Source organism: Grampus griseus (assembly GCF_964374135.1).
Source record: "Grampus griseus genome assembly, chromosome: 1".
NCBI classification, from domain to species: domain Eukaryota; kingdom Metazoa; phylum Chordata; class Mammalia; order Artiodactyla; family Delphinidae; genus Grampus; species Grampus griseus.
Window position 1 is genome coordinate 144,670,299 of NC_139017.1, and position 19,748 is coordinate 144,690,046.

A 19,748-nucleotide genomic window follows, 5' to 3' on the forward strand; every position below is an offset into this window, starting at 1 on the left:
AAATTTGGAAAAGTAACTTGATTTTGCCTTTTTAATGCACATTTTATTTTATTTTTAAACTACAAGATCTCTCGCCATTGCCCCCTACCCTCCACCCCAAACAAACATTCCTTGTTATAGAAAATCTGGAAGGAACAGGAAGAAAGGGACTTCCCTGGTGGTGCAGTGGTTAAACTGCAAGCTCCCAATGCAGGGGGCCTGGGTTTGATCCCTGGTCAGGGAACTAGATCCCACATGCATGCCGCAACTAAGAGTTTTCATGCCACAACTAAGGAGCCCTCCTGCCACAAATAAGACCCGGTGCAACCAAATTAAATAAATTTAAAAAAATATTAAAAAAAAAAACCAAACAAACACAAACTCAGCCCAGGTCACCAATGAATGTTTTCATGTATTTCCTCCCTTAAACCACATCCCCCCCCCAAAAAAAACCCCATGTTTTTCTTTTCCCAACTGTGAAATTGCAATTGCATTTGTTTAACTTTTGCGTGCAGCCTTTGAAAGTTATTTTCATATTGAAGGTCAAAGTCTGACCTTTCATAAAAGCTCCAAGCGTGAAGTGGCCCGATGGTTTGGGTGTGGTTCCTTCTAGACCGAGTTAGAGGTGGTGAATATGTGGCCAGCAGAACGTACCCCTCTCCACCCTGCTGGTGCTTCCGTTCTGAAAAAGGAGCGGCTTGGGACAGGGCAGTACAGCTCAAACACTTGACGCCTTGTTCAGATCTGGGAGCTCCTAACATTGATCAAGTATCTAAAGCTACAAGGTATTCAGATGCATTACCCTCCAACCAATCTGGTGCAGCACTGCTGGGAGACGAAGGCTCAGAGAAACGAAGAGACTTGTTCAGATCACACAACTACAGGTGGGTGATAGCCTTGACCCTCAGCTCACACCTCTTGGTCCCCAGGGACTAGGCATTGAGTCTATTCATCCCTCCCCTGCCCCTTGCTGTGCTCTACCTCCCCCCTGCAAGCTCACAGCTCCTGCTTGCACACCTCTAGTGATGGGGAGCTGAGCACCTTTCAGAGTCATCTCTGCTATCACTAGACAGCTCTGTTAGACAAGCCTTCCTCTCGCTGAACCAAACCCAGCCTCTGTGTGACTCCTCTCATCACCCCCAGCTCGGCGCTCAGAGGGCACAGAGCACAGTTTCGCTCTGATCTGGAGACAGAACCCTCTGAGGCGGCTCCTTTTCATGCTGAAAGCTCAGCTTCTCCAAATATTTCATAGACCAATGGCAAAATTAGTAACAAGGGAAGAAAACAGTTTCAGTTAGGATGACATAAAATCAGTTCCATGACTCCAAAGGCCCTGAAATGTGAGGCATGCCTGATGCTTGTAGATCATAAGGAAATAAAGGCCGTATGTGCGGCTTATCTTCCCTTCAGTTCAGATGGAGACCCACGCTCCACCCATTTAAGTAGGGCATTTCTTTCTTTTTTTAAAATTAATTAATTAATTAGTTTGTTTAATAGATCTTTATTGGAGTATAATTGCTTCACAATACCGTTTTAGTTTCTGTTGCACAACAAAGCGAATCAGCCATGTGCATACACACGTCCCCATATTAATTAGGGCATTTCTTAAGGCTGGGGCCCAGCCTGATGTCTCATCCTTCCCTATCATGGCCATATCATCTCTGCCTAAGGCCTCAGCCACCACTCATGCGCTGCTAAATTCTAAACCTCTAATTCCAGCTCAGATCTCTCTCAGGAACGCCAGACCGACACCCCTAGCTGCATCCTGAGATGTCCCCCAGGCCCTGCGAACTCAGCCTGTCTGCACTAGAAGCCCGGATATGTTTCATTGCTCATTGCTTGTCCTATCCACTAACATGTGGGTTCCCCCAGGGCAGGGCTGCGTAGCTGTAGTGCCTGGAACAGTGCTTGGCACAGAGCAGACACTTTGAGTGTTTTGTTAAATGAAGGAATACATGCTCTCTCCTCACTCCTAAACTGCTGCTCTTCCAGTATTCTCTGGTTTAAAAACCAGCACCAACATCCAAGCATTGTCCAAGGTGGGGACACGGGTGCCGCCTTGACTCTTCTCTTTGGAGGCCCTTCCTCCCTGCATCCATACGGTCACCGCAGCCTGCCAGTTGTACCCCTTCAATTGATCTTTGATCCTCCCACTTTTCTCCACGCACTGCTCTAAGCCTTGCCACACCATCTCTCTCTTGGATTCCCACCCCCGTACTCTCCTACCCCCATACACAGCCTGCTTACAGCTTCCTGCCTTATCTAACCCATTCTTCAAGCTGTGGTTGGAGAGATCTTGCTGAAATGCAAGACTGCCTATAACCCCATAATGGCTCAGTATCCTCTGTAAGGTAGAGACCAAACCTCTTAACAGGTCCTGCAAGGCCCTCAAGACCCCTTTCCCAACCACCCTCTGCTCTCCGGCCAAGCCCATCCCCCATCAGTTCCTCCTGCTGGGGTTCCTTCCCATAGGCTTTTATCCAGCCTGGAAGGGCTCCTCCCTACCACTGCTCAAGCCCAGCACTTCAGATCTTCTCTCGCTGGGACCCAGGGGAGCCTTACATCACTGCCCCACATCTCCCAAATGTACATCTCCAGCCTGGACCTTGCCTCTTAACTCCAGATGCACGTGCCCGTCTCCAAACCAAACTCACAAATCCTGCCCCTTCTGAGCAAGAATGGCCGGTGTTCCTGAACCTTCCCCATCGCAGCCCAGTGCGCTGAGCAGACTCAAAACCTTGATACCATCCTCTTTCCCTCACATTCCAAGTCATGTCGCTTTACCCTCAAAAGACGCCTAGATTCAGATCGCGTTATCCCCAGCTCATGGCTGCCCTTGACCTAAGCCACTGGAACCTCTTGCCTGGAGTGTTCAGTAGCCTCCTAACCGGCCTCCCTGCTTCTGGTCCTCTTGCTCCCGTGGCCTTTTCTCAACACAGCAGCCAGATCACGTCTTCTGTGCTCAGAGTCCTCGAAGAGCTTCTCGTCTCAGTCTGACTAAAAGCTGAAGTCCTTCTGGCGCCCACAGGGCCCAGAGGAGCGGCCTCTTGCAACCTTTCAACCCTCCTCTCCTGCCCTGTCCTTGCACTCACTTCCCTCAGCCACAAGGACACCTCCCTCCGTACTCCTTCCCAGGGCCTTTGTACGTGCTATTTGCTCTCCTTGCCTGCAATCCTCTCCCCTCTGACAGCCGAATACCTTGCTTCCCCACTTTCAGCTCTCCTCAAATGTCACCTCTGGAGGAGCCTTCCCTGAAGTGTCTGTGTAAAGCAGCACACCCTCCCTGCCAGGACCCCATCTTCCTGATCCCATCTGGCCTTTCCCCTACTGCCATGTGACCTATTTTATCTGTTTATTTGTTTGCTTCCTGGCTAACCTCTCTAGAATATAAGCTCTGTGAGGGCAGGGACTTTGTTTTGTTCACGGCTGTATCCCTGGCATCTCGAAGAGTGCCTGGTCCACAGAAGGCATTCAGTAAACATTTGCAGAATGAACGAAGAAGTGAATTTTAGACTTAATACTACCTTTTCTTGATTTCGTAAACTAGAGGGCATACCCATTTATATACTCTTCGCGCCCTTCCATCTCCTGTGAAATATTAGGTGCGACGGTAATTAGATAATAGCATAATGGAAGCTCTACCTTGTTCACTACTGTGTCTCCAGTCCCATGGGAGACAGTACACGTGTGCTGAGTGAATGGATGAAAGCAGTCGATTGCTGTTTGGGAAACTGACCAACAAGTAGGTGCTTCACAGTGGGACTGGGCTGGACATAGGAATGCTTGGGCTTTAGCCCTATCTTGCCTACTATTGATAACTTACAGTGTGACCTCCAGTTAGTGACTATCTCTTTCTGGGTCACAATTTCCCCAGCTGAAAAATGAGGGGCAAGACCACGCTACTCAGGAGGAGCCTTTAGGCCAGGAGAGACCGTGATTCTAGAAACCACACCCACCATGTGGTTCCACTGCTGACCTACAGCCTGGGGCAGGGGAGCAGGGCCGTGCTGGAACCACTGGGCAAAAATTTGGTCTCGGGACCTCTGCTGGCAGGCTGGGCTCTTGGCCCAGGGCCAGCCCTTTAGTTTCTTGGCCCAGTGAGTGGGCAGCAGGAGGTGACTGAGCTTCCCCCACTGGGGGGTCCTGGCCCTAAATCTCACCAGCCCAGTGGGGTCGCCTAGGACCCAGGAGTCCAGCCAGTACATTCCTTTCTGCTTTCTGCTCCTTCCAGCCCCCCGGGGCACTGGGGCCCTCTGTGGGCAATCTGACTGTAGCCCCCAGCTCTGAGCCCCAGAAAGCCTCTGTCCAGGAAGTGACAATCTTTCTTCAGGTCTGACCTTGAGATCGTGTGGCTTTGCTTTGAGCAGACCTGCCCCAGGCTCCCTGTGTCAGGACTTCCTAACTCTTTGTGCCATGGAAACCTTGGGCAGTCTATGGACCCCTTCTCAGAGTAATGCTTTTATTTAGTTAGTTTTGAATAGATTTTATTTAGTTAGTTTTGAGATTTTATTTATTTATTTATTTATTTATTTATTTATTTATTTTTGGCTGCGTTGGGTCTTCGTTGCTGTGCACGAGCTTTCTCTAGTTGCGGTGAGCGGAGGTTACACTTCGTTGTGGTGCACGGGCTTCTCATTGCAATGGCTTCTCTTGTGGAGCATGGGCTCTAGGTGCGTGGGCTTCAGTAGTTGTGGCATGTGGGCTTCAATAGTTGTGGCTCGCAGGCTCTAGAGCGCAGGCTCAGTAGTTGTGATGCACGGGCTTAGTTGCTCTGCGGCATGTGGGATCTTCCTGGATCAGGGCTCGAACCCGTGTCCCCTGCATTGGCAGGCGGATTCTTTTTCTTTTAATAAATTTATTTATTTAATTTTGGTTGCGTTGGGTCTTTGTTGCTGTACGCGGGCTTTCACTAGCTGTGGCGAGCAGGGGACACTCCTTGTTGCGGTGCGTGGGCCTCTCACTATGGTGGCCTCTCTTGTTGTGCAGCACGGGCTCCAAGCATGTGGGCTCAGTAGTTGTGGCACTCAGGCTCAGTACTTGTGGTGCACGAGCCTAGCTGCTCCGTGGCATGTGGGATCCTCCCAGACCAGGGCTCGAACCTGTATCCCCAGCATTGGCAGGCGGAGTCTTAACCACTGTGCCACCACGGAAGTCCCTGGCAGGTGGATTCTTAACCACTGAGCCACCAGGGAAGCCCAGTAATGTTCTTAAATGCATAAAATAAAATGCATGGCATTGCAAGGAAACCAATTACATTGAAATACAGTTATTAAAATATTAAAAATACAAGTTTGCAATATAGTAACTATATGTATTTTATGATAAGAACTAGTGGAAGTCTAGTCCCAATGACTGTTATATTTCCATAGTGATGAGCAGAAATAATCCATCCAGATATCTGCAACAATTGCATGGTGACAGGAAAAGGTCACAGAGGGACTGTGGTTTAATGCCTTCATTCCTAATGGCAGAATATGGTGAATTTCACTTAGAGGTTAGTGAGATACAGATGTAATGTTTTTCCCATGCAAGTTCGTGAACCGAGTACTGCCCATGGGCTCTTGTGGAGGGAGTGCTAAGTGAAGTGAGCTGGGGGAACCAAATGCTGAGTCTGAGAGGAGAGAGACTCACCCCTAACCAGCCCACTTCCTCAGAACCTGATTAAAATACAAAAATCTACCATAGTCTTTTAACAGAGTCACAGAATCACAGGCTTCCAGAGACGGAAGGGCCAGAACCCCTTCTGTAGTTGCCCCCACTGGGGGACCTGGTTCCCAACCCTGGCTGGTGCACCTCTAGGGATGGGAACTCATGCTCATCCCGGGCTGGCCAGGTCCAGCTTCTCTGCACAGCCGTGACCCTGTCTCCTCTCACCCAGAGATGAAGCAGATCCCTGCTCTGTGCCCACAGCTAGAGGACAGAGAAAGATAAGATCCTGACTAGAGCTAAAATACCTTACTCATTCAACAGTCATTCTCTGAGCTGCTCTCCGCGAGGCCAGAGGTAGGCGCTGGATATACTGAGACTTACATTTGTTGCGTGTGTGCTCAGTACTAGTGTGCTGGGGCTGAAACGGACACGATGCCTTCTCTCCAGGGAGACAGAGACTAAATGAGTAAACACACACATCAACATGTCATTGCAATTTGTGATAACGGCTGTGAAGAGATGAACAGGGGACTCACAGAAGGAGTGACTTCAGATGGGGGAGAAGGAAGATCAAAGAAATCCCTTTGGAGAAAGTGACACCGAATGCAAGACTTGGAGGAGTGGTTAGAATCCTCCAGGCAAACAGAGGGGAAGAGCAATTGTGGAGGAGGCCCTGATGCAGGAGAGAGCTTGGCTGCTGTTAGGAAGTGACAAGGGCCCTGGGGCCAGATGAAGCTTGAGAGGAGGGTAAGGGCAGGTGGTGGAGTCTTCAAGCCGATGCTAAGAAGACTGCGTATAATCTGAAGAGTAACTGGCAGCCCTGAAGGGGTTTAAGTAGGATCTGTTTGAATAAATAAAACAAGGTCTCCAGGAGCTCTCGGGCTTGCAGCAAAGACATTAGCAAGATGAAATATAAGAATGAATTAAAAAACATTTTACTTCTGTGCTCTAAGCCCCAACGAGAACGTGCCTCCGTGCTTTTCCTCAGGCTGAGCTCTCTGCCTGGATGCCTTCCCCCTAGCTGTCTCTCTGCTAGTTCCAACAATTCAGCTAAACTTTTCCTAGCATCAGCCCCGCCAGGACGCCATCCCTAACGATTTAGCTGTAGTGCTTCCCTAGAGCATAGCCCTGAGCATGCCAGGTGCGCTGTTCACAGCATCACTGACTGTTTAATTGTCAGCGTCCACCCTCCCTTCCTTCAAACTACCCCTGGAAGGGGTCGGAAGTGGGGCGCTGGAGAGAGGAAGTTGCAGAACCTTCAGCGGCAAACTGGCTCCCCTCCATCCCCTCCCCAACTAGTCTGGGATCGGGGCTAGACTCTGCCACCTGCTGGCAACAAGTGGAATGGCAGGCTGGATGGGGCGCGGAGAAAGGGGACCCCTAGAAGCAGTGAGGCCCACTTTGGCTTTTCTGAAGGGTAATCACACAAGACCTAGCTGTGTGGAGGGCATAAGGGGGCCTGATGGCACGGAGTGGCAGAGCTGGGCTGGGAACAGGAGGGAGGAACTGAGCGTTGATGGAACAGTGGCTCAGCGATGAGGACACGGGGTCCAGCCCCGTGGGGCGGCTGAGGCCTGAGTCCAGATCTTGGACCCAAGCCAGACCAGCAGGGGCTCCAACCTGTTACCATGGGGACCCAGGGCTGTGTCCATATAGCTGGGGAGATGACCCCCCCTCCCCTCAGCTGGATGAGGACCCCTAGAGAGAAGGGACCAGCCTCAAAGCCAAGTGTCCACCCACACCCCCCTTTTCCGGAACAACTTGTTTTGCTCTAAAGCTTGGGACTTTGACCTGGGAGGTGTGTTTTCCTCCTCTTGGTCACCTGATGTCCTTCCTGCTCACCCCCCTCCCGCAGGGTCCCCAAGCATGGCCCAGGGAGTTCTTATCCTTCCCTGGGTTCTATAGGGAAGGGGGGTGCTTGGATGAGAGAGGCAGGCGCTGGGACTTGGGGACTGATGGGAGAGGCTGGGCTGCTCTGGGGGGGCACTGGCTGGATGGGGGTCCCTGCCTGTCATCTCTTCTTGGATCTCACCTTCCACACTTTCTGGGACACCCACTCTCTTGGAGTTTCCCCTCCTGCTACATCCTGACTCCTCTTCCTCTGAAAGACCCTATGCGTTCGACTGCGTCTGGGTCTCTCACTGCTTCCCTCCTTGCCCTGGCTCTCTCCTTGCTGCGTGCGCATGCACACACCCACACAGACACACCCCGGGGAGACCACGTGCTCCCGTGCCTCAGCTACGAACGCCATGCCGAAGGCGGCTCCCAAAACGCGCCTCTCTCCTCCAGACCTAGGGATCCCACTGCCTTCTTGTGCTTCCCTCTGGAGCATCCACAAGCACAGTACATCCGAACCTGCAGCTCGGCATCCCGCCCTACCTCCTGAAACTTGGTCTGGCCCCTTCGGAGGCACCACCAAGCCTGAAACTGGGAATGACCCTCAGCTCCCTCCGTCCCTCACTCCCCACACCCAGCTGTCAGTGTTCTAGTGACCGTGTCCCGTCCATTTAATCCTCCTAAATATGGCTCAAGCCCATCCCCTCTGCCCTGCCCTGCTGCAGCCCGCGTCTCCAGCTGTTACAGCAGCTTCCCCATGACCTCCCTTTCTCCCGTCTTTGTGCTCCCCTTTCATTCTCCACGCTGTCCAGAGGTGTTTTCTTGAATGCAAATCTGACCCTGTGACTCCCCTGCTTAGAAGAAGGCGTCAGTGGTTGTTTGTTACATTCAACCCAGTTCCCTGCATTCTAATCGGTGATTCCCTGGCTGTTCATTAACACACAGGGTGCCTACTCTGGCCAAACTTTGTGCCGTTAACACTCTGAGGACACCCAGTTGGGGTAGGACAGACAACAACTGTCTAGGTATAGGAGGCGTCACTCACCTCCAAGCCACGTTCCCCTACGTCATCTTGAGACCCCGTCATTGCATGGCTGTGTGTACCACCCATGGTAGTGGGCACACACACACACACAGGAAGCAGGGACGAGGCATGATGTCTGGGTGCTACCACTGGCAGGAGAAAGGGCTGCCCAGGAGGTCTTGTGAGCAGCCGTCTGGTGGCTTCTGGGCAGGGACGCTGTGGAGGGGCTTCCAGCTCACGCCCTGGCTTCTGGGGACCCTCCATCTCTGAGACTTTGCCCCAGTCTTCTGCCTCCTTCTTTCTTGACATCTGTGGAGCCAAACTCCAGCATCCCTGGCTTCCTGTACTCCTGGGGGAGGGGAGGGGGTGGGGAGAAAGGAAACCCAGTATGGCCCTTGGCCCCGGGGCCTCGACAGGTACTTGGGTCATTCTCAGTTCCTGAGCTGGAGGGTCTCATGGGCTCCATGGGATCTTAGGAGTTGAGGGCCCAGGGGTTCAGGGCCCCAGACTTGGACCTTCCACCTGGGGTGTCCTTCTTTCGCCCTCTAGAGCAGGGCTGTGTTCACTTACTTCTCTCCCTGTGATGGGTGGAGAGGGATCAGAAGGTGTGTGCAGAGGCCTCTGACCGAGCCCAGATCCTGTCCCAGCTTCCAGGGACAACCTCTGGGGCCAGGAGGAGGAGCTGAACTGGGTCAGGTCAGCTGGGCTGGGTGGGGAAGGCTGGGACTGGGACCCTCAGGCCCTCTGCTGTGATCCCCATGGGAGAGGCCGCATTTAGAGAGTTGCTGAGCTGGGCAGGGAGTGCAGGGACAGAAGCCAGGGCTGTGCCCCAGGACTGGGGCCCCGGGGTCTGGGTTGGCTGACTGGGGACAGGTGAGGGGAAGAACAGGAAATAGGCCAGGCTCTCGGGGAGCGGGAGCTTTGACCTTTCCCTAGCCTCCGGGATTTTCCCCGTGTCCCCGGGCCAGCCAGCAAATTAATTAATCCCACCTTCAGCCTTCCCAGAGGCCCCACCCACTGGGCTCATTCAAGGCAGGAGAAGAATGTGTCACTCTATCCCCAGAGCCCAGCCCCGCTGCCAGGAAGGGGAGCTGACGCAAGACTCCAGGAGGCCTGAGGCCTGGAGGTGAGGCCCCGATTCTCCCCACCTCTCCCAGGACCTCAGACCCATGGTCTCTAGAAGATGACCCCGAAAGCCAGCCTGAGTGGGCTGGGCTCCAGCCAGGGGAGGCCAGGCCTGGCACATTACCCTGGAAGGGAGGGCAGGTTCGCTCCACCTTCCCGCCTCCGTCCTCCCTCTCCTCCTTCCTTACTAGCACCTCTCCTCCAGGGTCAGACGGAGACCAGGCTGATCTCAGCAGACACCGACAGGCCCCAGGGCAGCTCCAGGAGCCCAGATTCCAGCGGCTGGAGAGAAGGCCTGGGAGCTGCCTGCAGCCATGTCAGCCCTCGGCCTGGTCATCCTGGGCCTGCTCACGGCAGTGCCACCCGCCAGCGGTCAGCAAGGTAGCACAGGCCTGGGCCAGCCTGGGGTGGGGATAGGGGCTGCAGTACTGGGTGCTGGGAGCCCCGGGGTGGAAGGGGTGGCCTTCTGGCCCGTCTCATCACCCTTGGCACCTACGCTTTGGAGGGGGAGCAGGGACGGGCTTAGCCAGAGGAACCTCCAAAGGAGACACAGGCTTCTGTCTGTGACTTGTTTCCCACGAGTGAGAAATGGGGGCAGCAGGGGAAATATTGGATCTAGGGTCTAGGGTCGGGGAGGGGAGTTGAGACCCACGTTCCAGGAGCAGGAATTGCCCTAGAGGTGGCTGGTTGCTGAGGACAGAGCGTCGGGGGCTATAAGGGGGGTGGGAATAGTGTGTGAGCCACTCTCAACGGCAGGATTGTTTCAGGGGTGGGCAGTGCTGTCAGGCATTTGCCCATGGCTTTGGCCTAAGTTGTTTCCGCTTCCTACCCAGAAGACAAGTGTCCCAGTGTGGCCCCCACCATGTGCCTGAGCTCTTTGTCCAGCTCTGCCTCTGTCTTGCTGTGTGGCCTTGAGCAAATCACTGTCCCTCTCTGAGACTCAGTTTTCTCATCCATAAAATGAGGACAATAAACCTGCCCCACCCACCTCCCAGGGCAGCTTCCACTCAGGGGTGGGGAAGGGCTTCACATTGGTAAAGCACCACACCCACCAGCCGGTGTCAGCCCTGAGCTGTGGGGAGTCTGCCGGTGGGATTTGGGTCCAGGGCGGGTTGGCAGAGATGCTCCCAATGCCCCCCTCCTTTGCAGATGCCCTGAGCTCTCACGCATGTCTGCTTCAACTCTGTCTCTCAGGTCTTAGAAGCCCTCTGTGGGAATCGAAGATCAGAGGGGTGGAGTAACTTGTGTGGGTCACACAGCAGAGCGAGAAGGGACAGGGCTCAGTTCACCTCTCTCCTGCCCCAGGCTCTGCCCCTTATGCTATATGCTCATCCCAGAGCCACCTGGAAGGAGGAGCAGTGTCCCTGGTGTGTCTGGAAGGAATTGGCTGCAGGGTCTGGAAGAAGCAAGGACAAGCCTTCCAGGGCTTAAGCCCTAACTCCCAGTCCTTGAGTAACCACCGACCTGAGGAGACAATGGGTCTGAACTATTGTTTTTTGGGGAAACAATGAGTCCAAAATACAGCTTTTGGGCAAGTATGGAACTTACAGTAAGCATACTGCGTATCTTTTGTTATCCAAGGAGATAAGCAAGGGCTGACCTGGCCGCAGGACAGAGTTCCTAGAGCCCTCCCTCCTTCCCAACACCTGCCAGGCTCAGAGAGCGCTTGGAGAAGAGGCAGGGCCTCCCTGCAGCAGGAGAGCTTTCGGGTAGACTCAAGGAAGGACTTCTGAGCAGGAGTGAGGCAGAAGGAGATTTTTGATGTTCAGCCTGGGCCCCTCAAGACACAGGATGGCACTAGGGAGGCAGGTGTTTTGGCCTGGAGGCAGGATTCTTCAAAAGTCTCCTGTTGGCCTCTCTCCCCTCCTGAGACCTCTAACTGCTACTGTGTGTCTGTCCTCTGCGGGGCCGGGCCCCCTCGGGCTCACAGAGCACAGTGATGTCCGGGGAGAGGAGAGCCCTTTGGGGCTGCCAGTGGCTGAGGGCAGAGACTTCTGGGAAACCTGAGGGTTAGAGGTGGTGGCAAGGGGCAAGGGGCAAAAGGCAGAGAAGGTACCTGGAAGGGGTCTCAAATTGGTCTCTGGCCCAGTCAGTCCCTGGGGTGCCGAGCCAGAGAAGACAAAAGGGGCTCAGGCTTGAAGCTCCCCTCCCGGCCCCCAAGACCCAGAGGAGAGCTTGCCCCTCTGTCTTGACTTTCCAAAGACGTTCTGTCCCACCCCTTTCTCTGGGCACTCCTGGCACCCCAGCCCCGTCCGCCTGCACTCCCACGCCTACCCAACCCCACAGAAACCTCTGTTACAAAACAGGATCTTCCAGATGCCAGCCTAGTCCTATTAGCTCTGGGCTGCCTCAGCCTGGGAGCCGGGGAGGAGGGGAGCCACCCTCACTGGAAAGGCCAAGGCTGTCTGTTCAGGGGGCTGCCCTTTGGTCCCTGGGGCCTAGGCACTCCCCCGGGGGCCCTGCACTGACCCACTGCAGCGGGGGAGGGGTGGGGGGGGAGGGGACGCTCTGGGCTGCCTGGACCTCAGATGCTGCTCTCTCAGGCTTGTTCCCTCCTCAGCTCCTTTCCTTCTTCCCAATCCTGTCTTCTTCCAAACCACGGTCCCTTTTATAAGCCCAGGGGTCAGAGGGGTCCTCGTTCCCCAGAAGGTCTCCACTGGTCCCGGCAGCAGGCTGGTAGCCTCTAAGCAGCCGTGGGGGGCGTGAGGCCCCACCTGCACTGGCAGCCCCCCTGTGCCCAGCCCGCTGCAGCACCCGCCCCCCACTCCTCCCTTTCCAGGCCTGGGGAACCTGCAGCCCTGGATGCAGGGCCTGATTGCCGTGGCTGTGTTCCTGGTCCTCGTTGCAATCGCCTTTGCCATCAACCACTTCTGGTGCCAGGAAGAACAGTGAGTGCTGTGCGGGAGCCCTGGGAGCTGCACCGGCGCGAGCCGGGAGGTCCCAGGACCACGGCCACTGCTCTGGTAGCAGTGAGAAGGGCCGCAGAAACCCTGAGCCCATTCCTCTCACTGTGTGGAAGGGGCACTGAGGCCCCAGGTCTCAGGGACCAGAGCTGAGGCCTGCTGGAGCCCTGCGAGCGCACTTGCTGCGCTTCGGGGAGCCGTCTTCTCTTCTTGGGGTCTCAGTGTTTCTATCTGTATAGTTGGGACAGTGGCCCATCTGTGATGGACGCTGTGAAAACCCCTGGACAGGAATGTTCTGTCCTTCTTCAGGGTCTGCTGCTGTGTCACATGCAGGGGCTACAGGGGGGCAATGGGATGGACACTACTCTTGTGCTCACAGACTCCCAGACCAGAAGGGAAGGCAAACATGGAAGGGGTGATCGCAGTGTGAGTGCTGACGCTAAAGGAGCAGGCAGAATGCAGTGTGGGCCTGAGCCGGGGGGTCAGAGACGTCTTCCTACTGTGTGTTTATCCTGAAGCCCAGGCAGGAGCTGAATGGGGTGGGAGAGCACTGCCATTGAGGGAAGAGTCACTGGGGGTCCTGAGTTCGGAGCAGAGCACAAAGGTAGAAGGGGTTGGGCTGAAATCCAGCTCACTCCGCACCTGCTGACTCTGGGGCGAGGCTGCATCTGCCCCCAGCTCTCACACCGGCAACCTGGTGCCTGGGTACCAGCAGCAGTGTAGGACCCGCTGAGGGAACAGAAGGAGCTCATGGATGGAGAGGCCCGAGATAGACTGCTGAGGTCGGCAGGGCCCAGGCCAAGCAGACCCTTGGGCACCAAAGCCCCGAACTTTGGGCTCTATCCTTAGTGCAGTAGGAATCCAGTGCAAGTTTGTAAGCCAGTCTTGGGATGAGATGTGGCCGGAATGGAATCACTGGCTGCCCCGTGGCGGATGCTTTGGGCCAGTCTGCAGGCGAGGTGAGCAACAAGGGTGAGGTCAGGGGAGAGTCTGAGCTGTGGAGGCGGCAGAGCAGATGGAGAGAGAGTACAGGTCTAAGAGCTTTCTAGGAGGGGGTGGGGACACTGAGAACAGGAGGGAGGAAGGACAGGGATTATGTCCAGGCTTCTGATGGGACCACCCACTGAGACACAGAGCACAAGAGGCAGATCTGGGGCAGGTTGGGACATATTAAGTCTGAGGTGCCCATGGGATGTCCGAGGAAAGATGAGCAGTGGTTAGGGTCCCTGTGACCCTCATAAGAGTGGTGTCTGGGGAGCTGGGGACAGAGGACACACTCGAGTAAGAGGCGAGGAGATTTTTGTCGGAAATATTGCTTTTCTCCACTGGCCCCAGCTCTGCCGTCAGTGACCGCTCCTACCGCCTAGGAGAACCTTCCGGAAATCTAGGGCAGACACTGAGTCCTGCTGGGTCTGCCCTGGAGCTGAGCTGAGGCCAGAGGAGAACAGCAGAGGGAGGCCAGGAGGTGGCCGGTGCAAGGCCTGGGGTGCATCTTTGGTAGATCTCAGGCTGGGACCTGAGGGCCCCACGGTGGAGCAGGGAGAAAGGCGTGCGGCCCCACGGCCAGAATCAGGCTGTTGACAGGGCCCTGCTGGAGAGAGGAGCTTCTGCCTTAGGGCCTATAGAACAGGGCCTGACTGGACTAGAGGGAGGAGGGGGGACCGAGGGAGAGGGGACCCAGAGAGCCCTGATGGTGAGCTCTTTCCCCAGGGAGCCTGTGAACATGGTCATGACCGTCGGAAACAAAGCAGATGGGATCCTGGTAGGAACGGACGGCAAGTACTCCTCGATCGAGGCCAGTTTCAGGTGAGGTGCTGGTATAGGGCTGGCCACCCTGTGCTCCAGGGTCCCCTGGGGACCTCAGGACCAGGGGCTTCTGAAAGGGAGAGGGCTCAGAGGATGGGGGCTCATATGGGGAAGGGCTCAGTGAAGAGAGGGGGTTCCGTGTGGGGAGATGGTGAGCGATGGGGGCTTTGAGAGCATGCAGGGCTCCATGGGGACATGCAGCCTCAGTTTGGGAAGAGGGTTCAGTAAGGAGATGGGGACTTGGTGGGGGGAGGGCCTCAGGGGGTGGATTGGGACTCATAGGGGTGCAGTGGGGAAAAGAGGCTCAGCGCGGGAAGGGGACTCTGAAGCGATGAGTTGGGGTACTCAGTGTGTGGGGGAAGGATCTGTAGGGGAGGGAGCTCAGTGGGGAGGTGGGTTCAATGGGGGCCCAGTGGGGGAAGGGCTAGGTGGAAGAGAGAGAAGGGGTTCAGGGGTGGTGGTGAGAGGCCTCAGGTCTCAGGTGCAGAAGACCAGATGTGGTCAGGGGAACCCCCTTCTGGGGCTCAGACATTTATTCTGGAAGACACTGCCCTCACAAATGCAGGATGGGTCAGGGAGAAGGGGATGGGACAGGAGGAGCAATGACCCCTGTCATCCTCTTTCAGGTCCAGTGAGCACGAGAATGCCTATGAGAACAACCTGGAGGAGGAGGGCAAGGTCCGCAGCACCCCAATGTGACCCCTGCTTCCTTGTGCCCGATGTCCAGGCCCCTCCTTCTCTGTACAGGAATCTGCAGTAAGGGGCTGACTCCTCCAGCTCTCACACCTGCCCCACCCTCCAGCCAAGCTCGGAGCTCAGACTATGTCCAGGTTGGGGCTCAGCCGTGGCTTTGGGGTCCTCGGGGGCCTCCCACTCAATTCAGTTCAGAAGACCCTTCTGAAAAGGACAATCAACTCAGCACCTCCCATCCTGCCTCACGTCTCCCTCCCTCCAACCGTGGAAATGGCTCTCATTTCTGTGAAATAAAGACGTTTTGTACTTCTGTGTCTGAGGCTCCCAGGGCTCAGAAATAGCTCTTCAGGCTACCAGTGAGGCCTGATCTTGCTTTCTGGAATCATCTTCCAAAGCCTCTGTCATGGTGATTCTGGAGGATTTCCCAGGAAGCCCTCTCTGGGAGAACACCTGGGGCCAGGGAGCACACCCCTTACTCCAGGCAGAGACCCTCCTACAAGTGCCCCCTCTCTTGACCTGCCTTTCACAACCACAATTCTGGGCGATTCTGGGGTCTTCATGCAGCACCAACATCCTGACCTCCTGTCTCCATGCTGCCGGGCACTGAAGTGGGCTCGCTCATCTCCCGTCCATCCAGCTCTGTCCTCCTGCCCGTAGCCCTTCTGGGCTGGGCTTTGGGCATAGGAAGCCCCAGGAAAGAGTCTTGGGCTAGGACTCAGGAAGCCCAGATTGCAGTCTGCGGTCCTCTGCTGACTTGCTGTGTGACTTTGGAGAGTCACTGTCCCCTCTGAGCTCTGCTAACCCTCTGTGGAGGATTTGGCCAGTCCCACCACAGAGCTCGAGTAGAATCATCCTCCTTAATGCCACTGACTCCCAGTCCTGGGGGGGCCGGGGCCAAGTAACTGGGCCCCCGGGGGAATGAAGCAGGAGGGAGAGGACACGGGAGGCTTGACTCAGCCGGGCTGGCTGACCGTGGAGGACCCTCACCTCTGTGACTGTCATTCTTATGGGAACAGCCTCTGTCTCTCTGTCTGGGGTGACAACTGGAGGCTGGCTTCCCCAGGAGCACTCCCAGATCCAGAGGAGAGGGGCTGGAAGGCAGGAGGCAGCCCACCTTGTCCCAACGGTCTCCCTCTGTCGCCTGTTCCAACCTGTCACAGCCCCTCGTTTCTCCGTTAGAGCTGCTCCTCTGCTGTTCCAGGGTTTCACCCAAATATCCCTGGGGAGACCCATCTGAAATCCAAATTATCCTTCTCACCTCACTGGGGTCTAGTTTGCAGCCTGCAGCAGAGGGAAGATCCCCGAGCAGAGGGCTGGCTGGGTCTTTGCCCTGCTGTGTGACTTGCTTCCCCTCTCTGGGCTTAAGCTCAGTGAATTGTGGCTGGAGCTCTTGTGATTCCCACTCTAGGCTTGTGTGCACATGGCTGGATGCCTTTTCACCCATCTCTGCCAGTTGAAACTGCATATTCCTTTTCCTTGGCCCTGCGTGGGTTCCTCTTCCTCTAGGAAGTCTTCCTTGGTTAGACCAGAGGGCGGAGTCAGCTGACCAGCCTTTGGCTGCCTTGGATCTGATCCTCCTGGAAGGAAGCTACATCCCCTCCCACCTCTGCCCCCTGCTGTCCCAGGGGGTTCCAGTCTGACCCCTCACTGGACTGCCAGGGCCTGAAGACAGAGATACCATCCCTCTGTTTTCCCTCCAGCCCCTGACACTCGTGAGGTTTCACCAGCAGGAGCTGTGGCAGCTGCTGTCCTGCCCTGGCGCTGGGGGTGGGGGAGCGGGGAGCTGGGGTCGGGTCGGGGAGGCAGAATCCCCAGCAGGCTGCCTGGGCCTCTCCAGGACCCTCCTCAGCCCCTCCCCACGGGCAGGACCAGGATGGTGGGAACTCCATCCTGGGGGCCTTGCCGTGCCGGGCTAGCACTGACCTTCCCTCCAGCCCCATGTTCCTGCCCTGACAGGGGGCAGGGGGCATGGAGCTGCCGACTCCAGAGCTGCCCGAGCCCCCAGTCCTTATCGCCAGTTCCCACCTGCCAGCCTGGCCAGAGGAGGGAGGGAAAGGTGGCTGGGCCCGGGCCAGGGCGGTGCTTAATGACCCTCCGGGGGCCTAATCGCAGACTGGCAGCCGCGGAGTGGCTCGGGCTGGCTCCTGGAGAAGGCTGATAACACACCAGCTGGGCCCCCCACCATCTATCGGGGCTGCACAGCCAGTCCCTAGGGGGCGGCGCTGGGAGGGGGAGCCTCTGGGCTCGGGCGGGGCGGCAGGGGAGGTGGGGGAAGCTCTCCGCCCCCCGCCCTGGGGGAAGCGGATTCTGGGCTCCTTGATTGGCAGACAAGGGGGAGGATGCTCCTTCAACGCCTTCCTGCTCCCTCCCCACCCCTTCTCCCCAAGCAGGACCTCCCCCACCAGGGCCCGGTCTCCTCTTCGGCTCTCCCAGCCTTTACTCATCTCCGTCTTTGTGCTTCTGTCTTTTTCTGAGAGTATCTCTCGTTCTGTTTTTACCTCCATCTTCTTGTATCTGTCGCGTCTCTCCGTTCTCCTCCCTGCACCTGAACTCAGTGCTCACCGGCCTCTCTCTCCCCTCGCATCCGTCCTCTCTTTCCAGCTGGCTCTCCCTGTGGGCCCCTCCCTAGCTCTCCCCGACGTGCCGGCGCTTCCCTGATGCCTCCTCTTGGCGGGCGGACTCCGGTGCCCTCACTGGTCTCACTCTTTGTGCCCTGTGTGATGTCGCATGACCTCCAGCTGAGCCCGCCACCTGCTCTCTGGGCAGAAAGCACGGGCTGCCCAGGCCCTGGCTGTAGGAACCCGAGGTTCTCTTACCCACACAGGGTGTTCTGGCTCTTCCAGCTTCCTGGAACAGGGCTTGCACCTTTCTTATTCTCCTACCTAAAACATGTGGATTTCACAGGGTTACATTATAGGTTACACACAAACTCATGCACTAAAAGCTCCATGCAGGAAATGAAGATAGATTGCAACACGGCTTACTTCAGTTAGACTTGAAGAGGAAACTCCAGCCTGGAGATGGTTTTGAAAAAAGACTGCAGAGTTCTAGCTTGAGTGTCACCTGTTGTTAAGAGAGTTAGCAGGGCGTTGGGCTGATTTTCAAGATGACTTCCCTTATGCTCAGCGTGACATGAGCAGGAATACTGCTTGCTTATTGCGTTTCAGGGACCCATCAGATGGGAACTACTGCTGGCCAGAGTCTCCTCCCCCAGTGCAGGGTAAAGGAGTGGGTGTGGGGAGAGGCGCGGAGTGGGTGTGACTTTCTCCTTATCCTACCGGAACCCCTTGGACCAGCCTCACAGATGAGTCAGATGGCTGGAGCCGGCAGAACTCGCTCTGGGATGCCGGTGGGAGGCATCTGCCTCCCCTCCAGATCTGGCCCGGGGCCCGGAGCCCCCAGCTCAGCTCTCCTCCCTCCCTAGCAGTACACACAGTGGCCAGGAGCTTGAGCTTAAGAATCATGAAGAGACTCTGGTTCGAATTCCAGCTCTTCTCCTCACTGCCTGTGGGACCACCTGGCCTTTCAGATGCTCCTTTCACTTGCCAGTAAGATTGGTTCTGTCACGGCTTCCCTGCGGGGCTGCTGGGAGGACACAGAGATAATGTAGGTGATATCATCGCACCTGAGACTCGCCAGAAGTCTGCCTAGGCTCGGCTTAGAAGTTACTTCTTCTGGGAAGCTTGTCCCCAACCCCTGGGTTAGGGGCTTCCTCTGAGCCACACCAGCCATCTCTACGCTCACTGCCCCGTGTTGTCTGTTTCCTTGTCTGTGTCCAGCTCCAGCCCCAGTTCTGGGAGCTCCTCAACGGCAGGCAGGGGGTGACTTTCCTCTCTGAGTCACCAGCACCCAGGACAGGGCTGGGCCCAGGGAAGGAAGCCCAAGGGATGGTGAAGAGACCCAGAAGGTGGACTAAACCCCAGTCGTCTGTCCAGCTGTACGTCTGTCCGTGCCCCTCAGCCTCACACAGGCACAGACACACACCTGCACGTGCTCTCTCAAGCTCTCTCTGGCTGAAGGTCCTGGGGTCAGCGAATACTGTTACTCCATCTGGTCTGCGGCTGGCGGGGAAGGGCTGCTCTCCCCCATCTGCCTGTAGCCTCGGCTGCCACCTGGTGGCTGTACACTCAATGGGACAGGCAGATTCAGCAGAACCTTTGAACTTGACCTTCAGGGGGCTCTTCCCCCTTAAGCACCGGGACCAAAGGCCTTCCCATGGCACGGCCCCGGGGACCCCCATAGGTTGTGCCAGCACCTTGCCCTGCAGGCTTCAAAGGCAGCCAGGCCTCCAGTGTCCCCTCCTTGTGTGGCTAGAGGCCAACTCCGTGAAAACCTCAGGTTCCGTGCACTACTGGTGGGGCCAGGCTCTGGGGCACTTAGCCTCCGGTCCTGATGACACACCTCCCTTTCTCTCAGAAATGGTCTGAGAGCCCAATGGCATCTGTCCTGAGTCACTATTCCAGAGAGTAAGGAATGACAGTGTTTGTGGTGCCCTGTTCCCTAGAGACCCTGGCCCCCTGGAGAAGCAGAATAGAGAGAGTTTGATGAGAGAGAGTGCGAGAAAGTTCAAGGACGAGTCTCAGTACTTTCCTGAGCAAGCTGGAAGATGCTGGAGCTGGGGGGACACCGCACTGGGTTGTGTGGACTGCACCTCTACCTGCAACCTGGTGGGCCTCCATCCGCCTGCAGGGAGGGGTGCCTATTTCTGCTTCTCGCAAAGGTACTGCGCAGGC

General features: G+C 56.2%; 1 protein-coding gene across 2 annotated transcripts; it reads left to right on the forward strand.

Moving 5' to 3' along the window:
• Nucleotides 1-805: 805 nt before the first annotated feature.
• On the forward strand, nt 806-15,284 carry PDZK1IP1 (PDZK1 interacting protein 1). 2 transcript variants are annotated; one of them, XM_082667211.1, is made up of 5 exons: nt 806-863; nt 9,819-9,994; nt 12,393-12,501; nt 14,227-14,322; nt 14,949-15,284. In XM_082667211.1, the coding sequence occupies exons 2-5, from the start codon at nt 9,928-9,930 to the stop codon at nt 15,019-15,021; spliced, it is 345 nt and encodes a 114-aa protein (XP_082523337.1). In that variant the 5' UTR covers nt 806-863; nt 9,819-9,927; the 3' UTR covers nt 15,022-15,284. The 2 variants fall into 2 exon arrangements, with proteins under 2 accessions (XP_082523337.1, XP_082523336.1); XM_082667210.1 differs by lacking the exon at nt 806-863 and adding an exon at nt 9,507-9,614.
• Nucleotides 15,285-19,748: the final 4,464 nt, after the last annotated feature.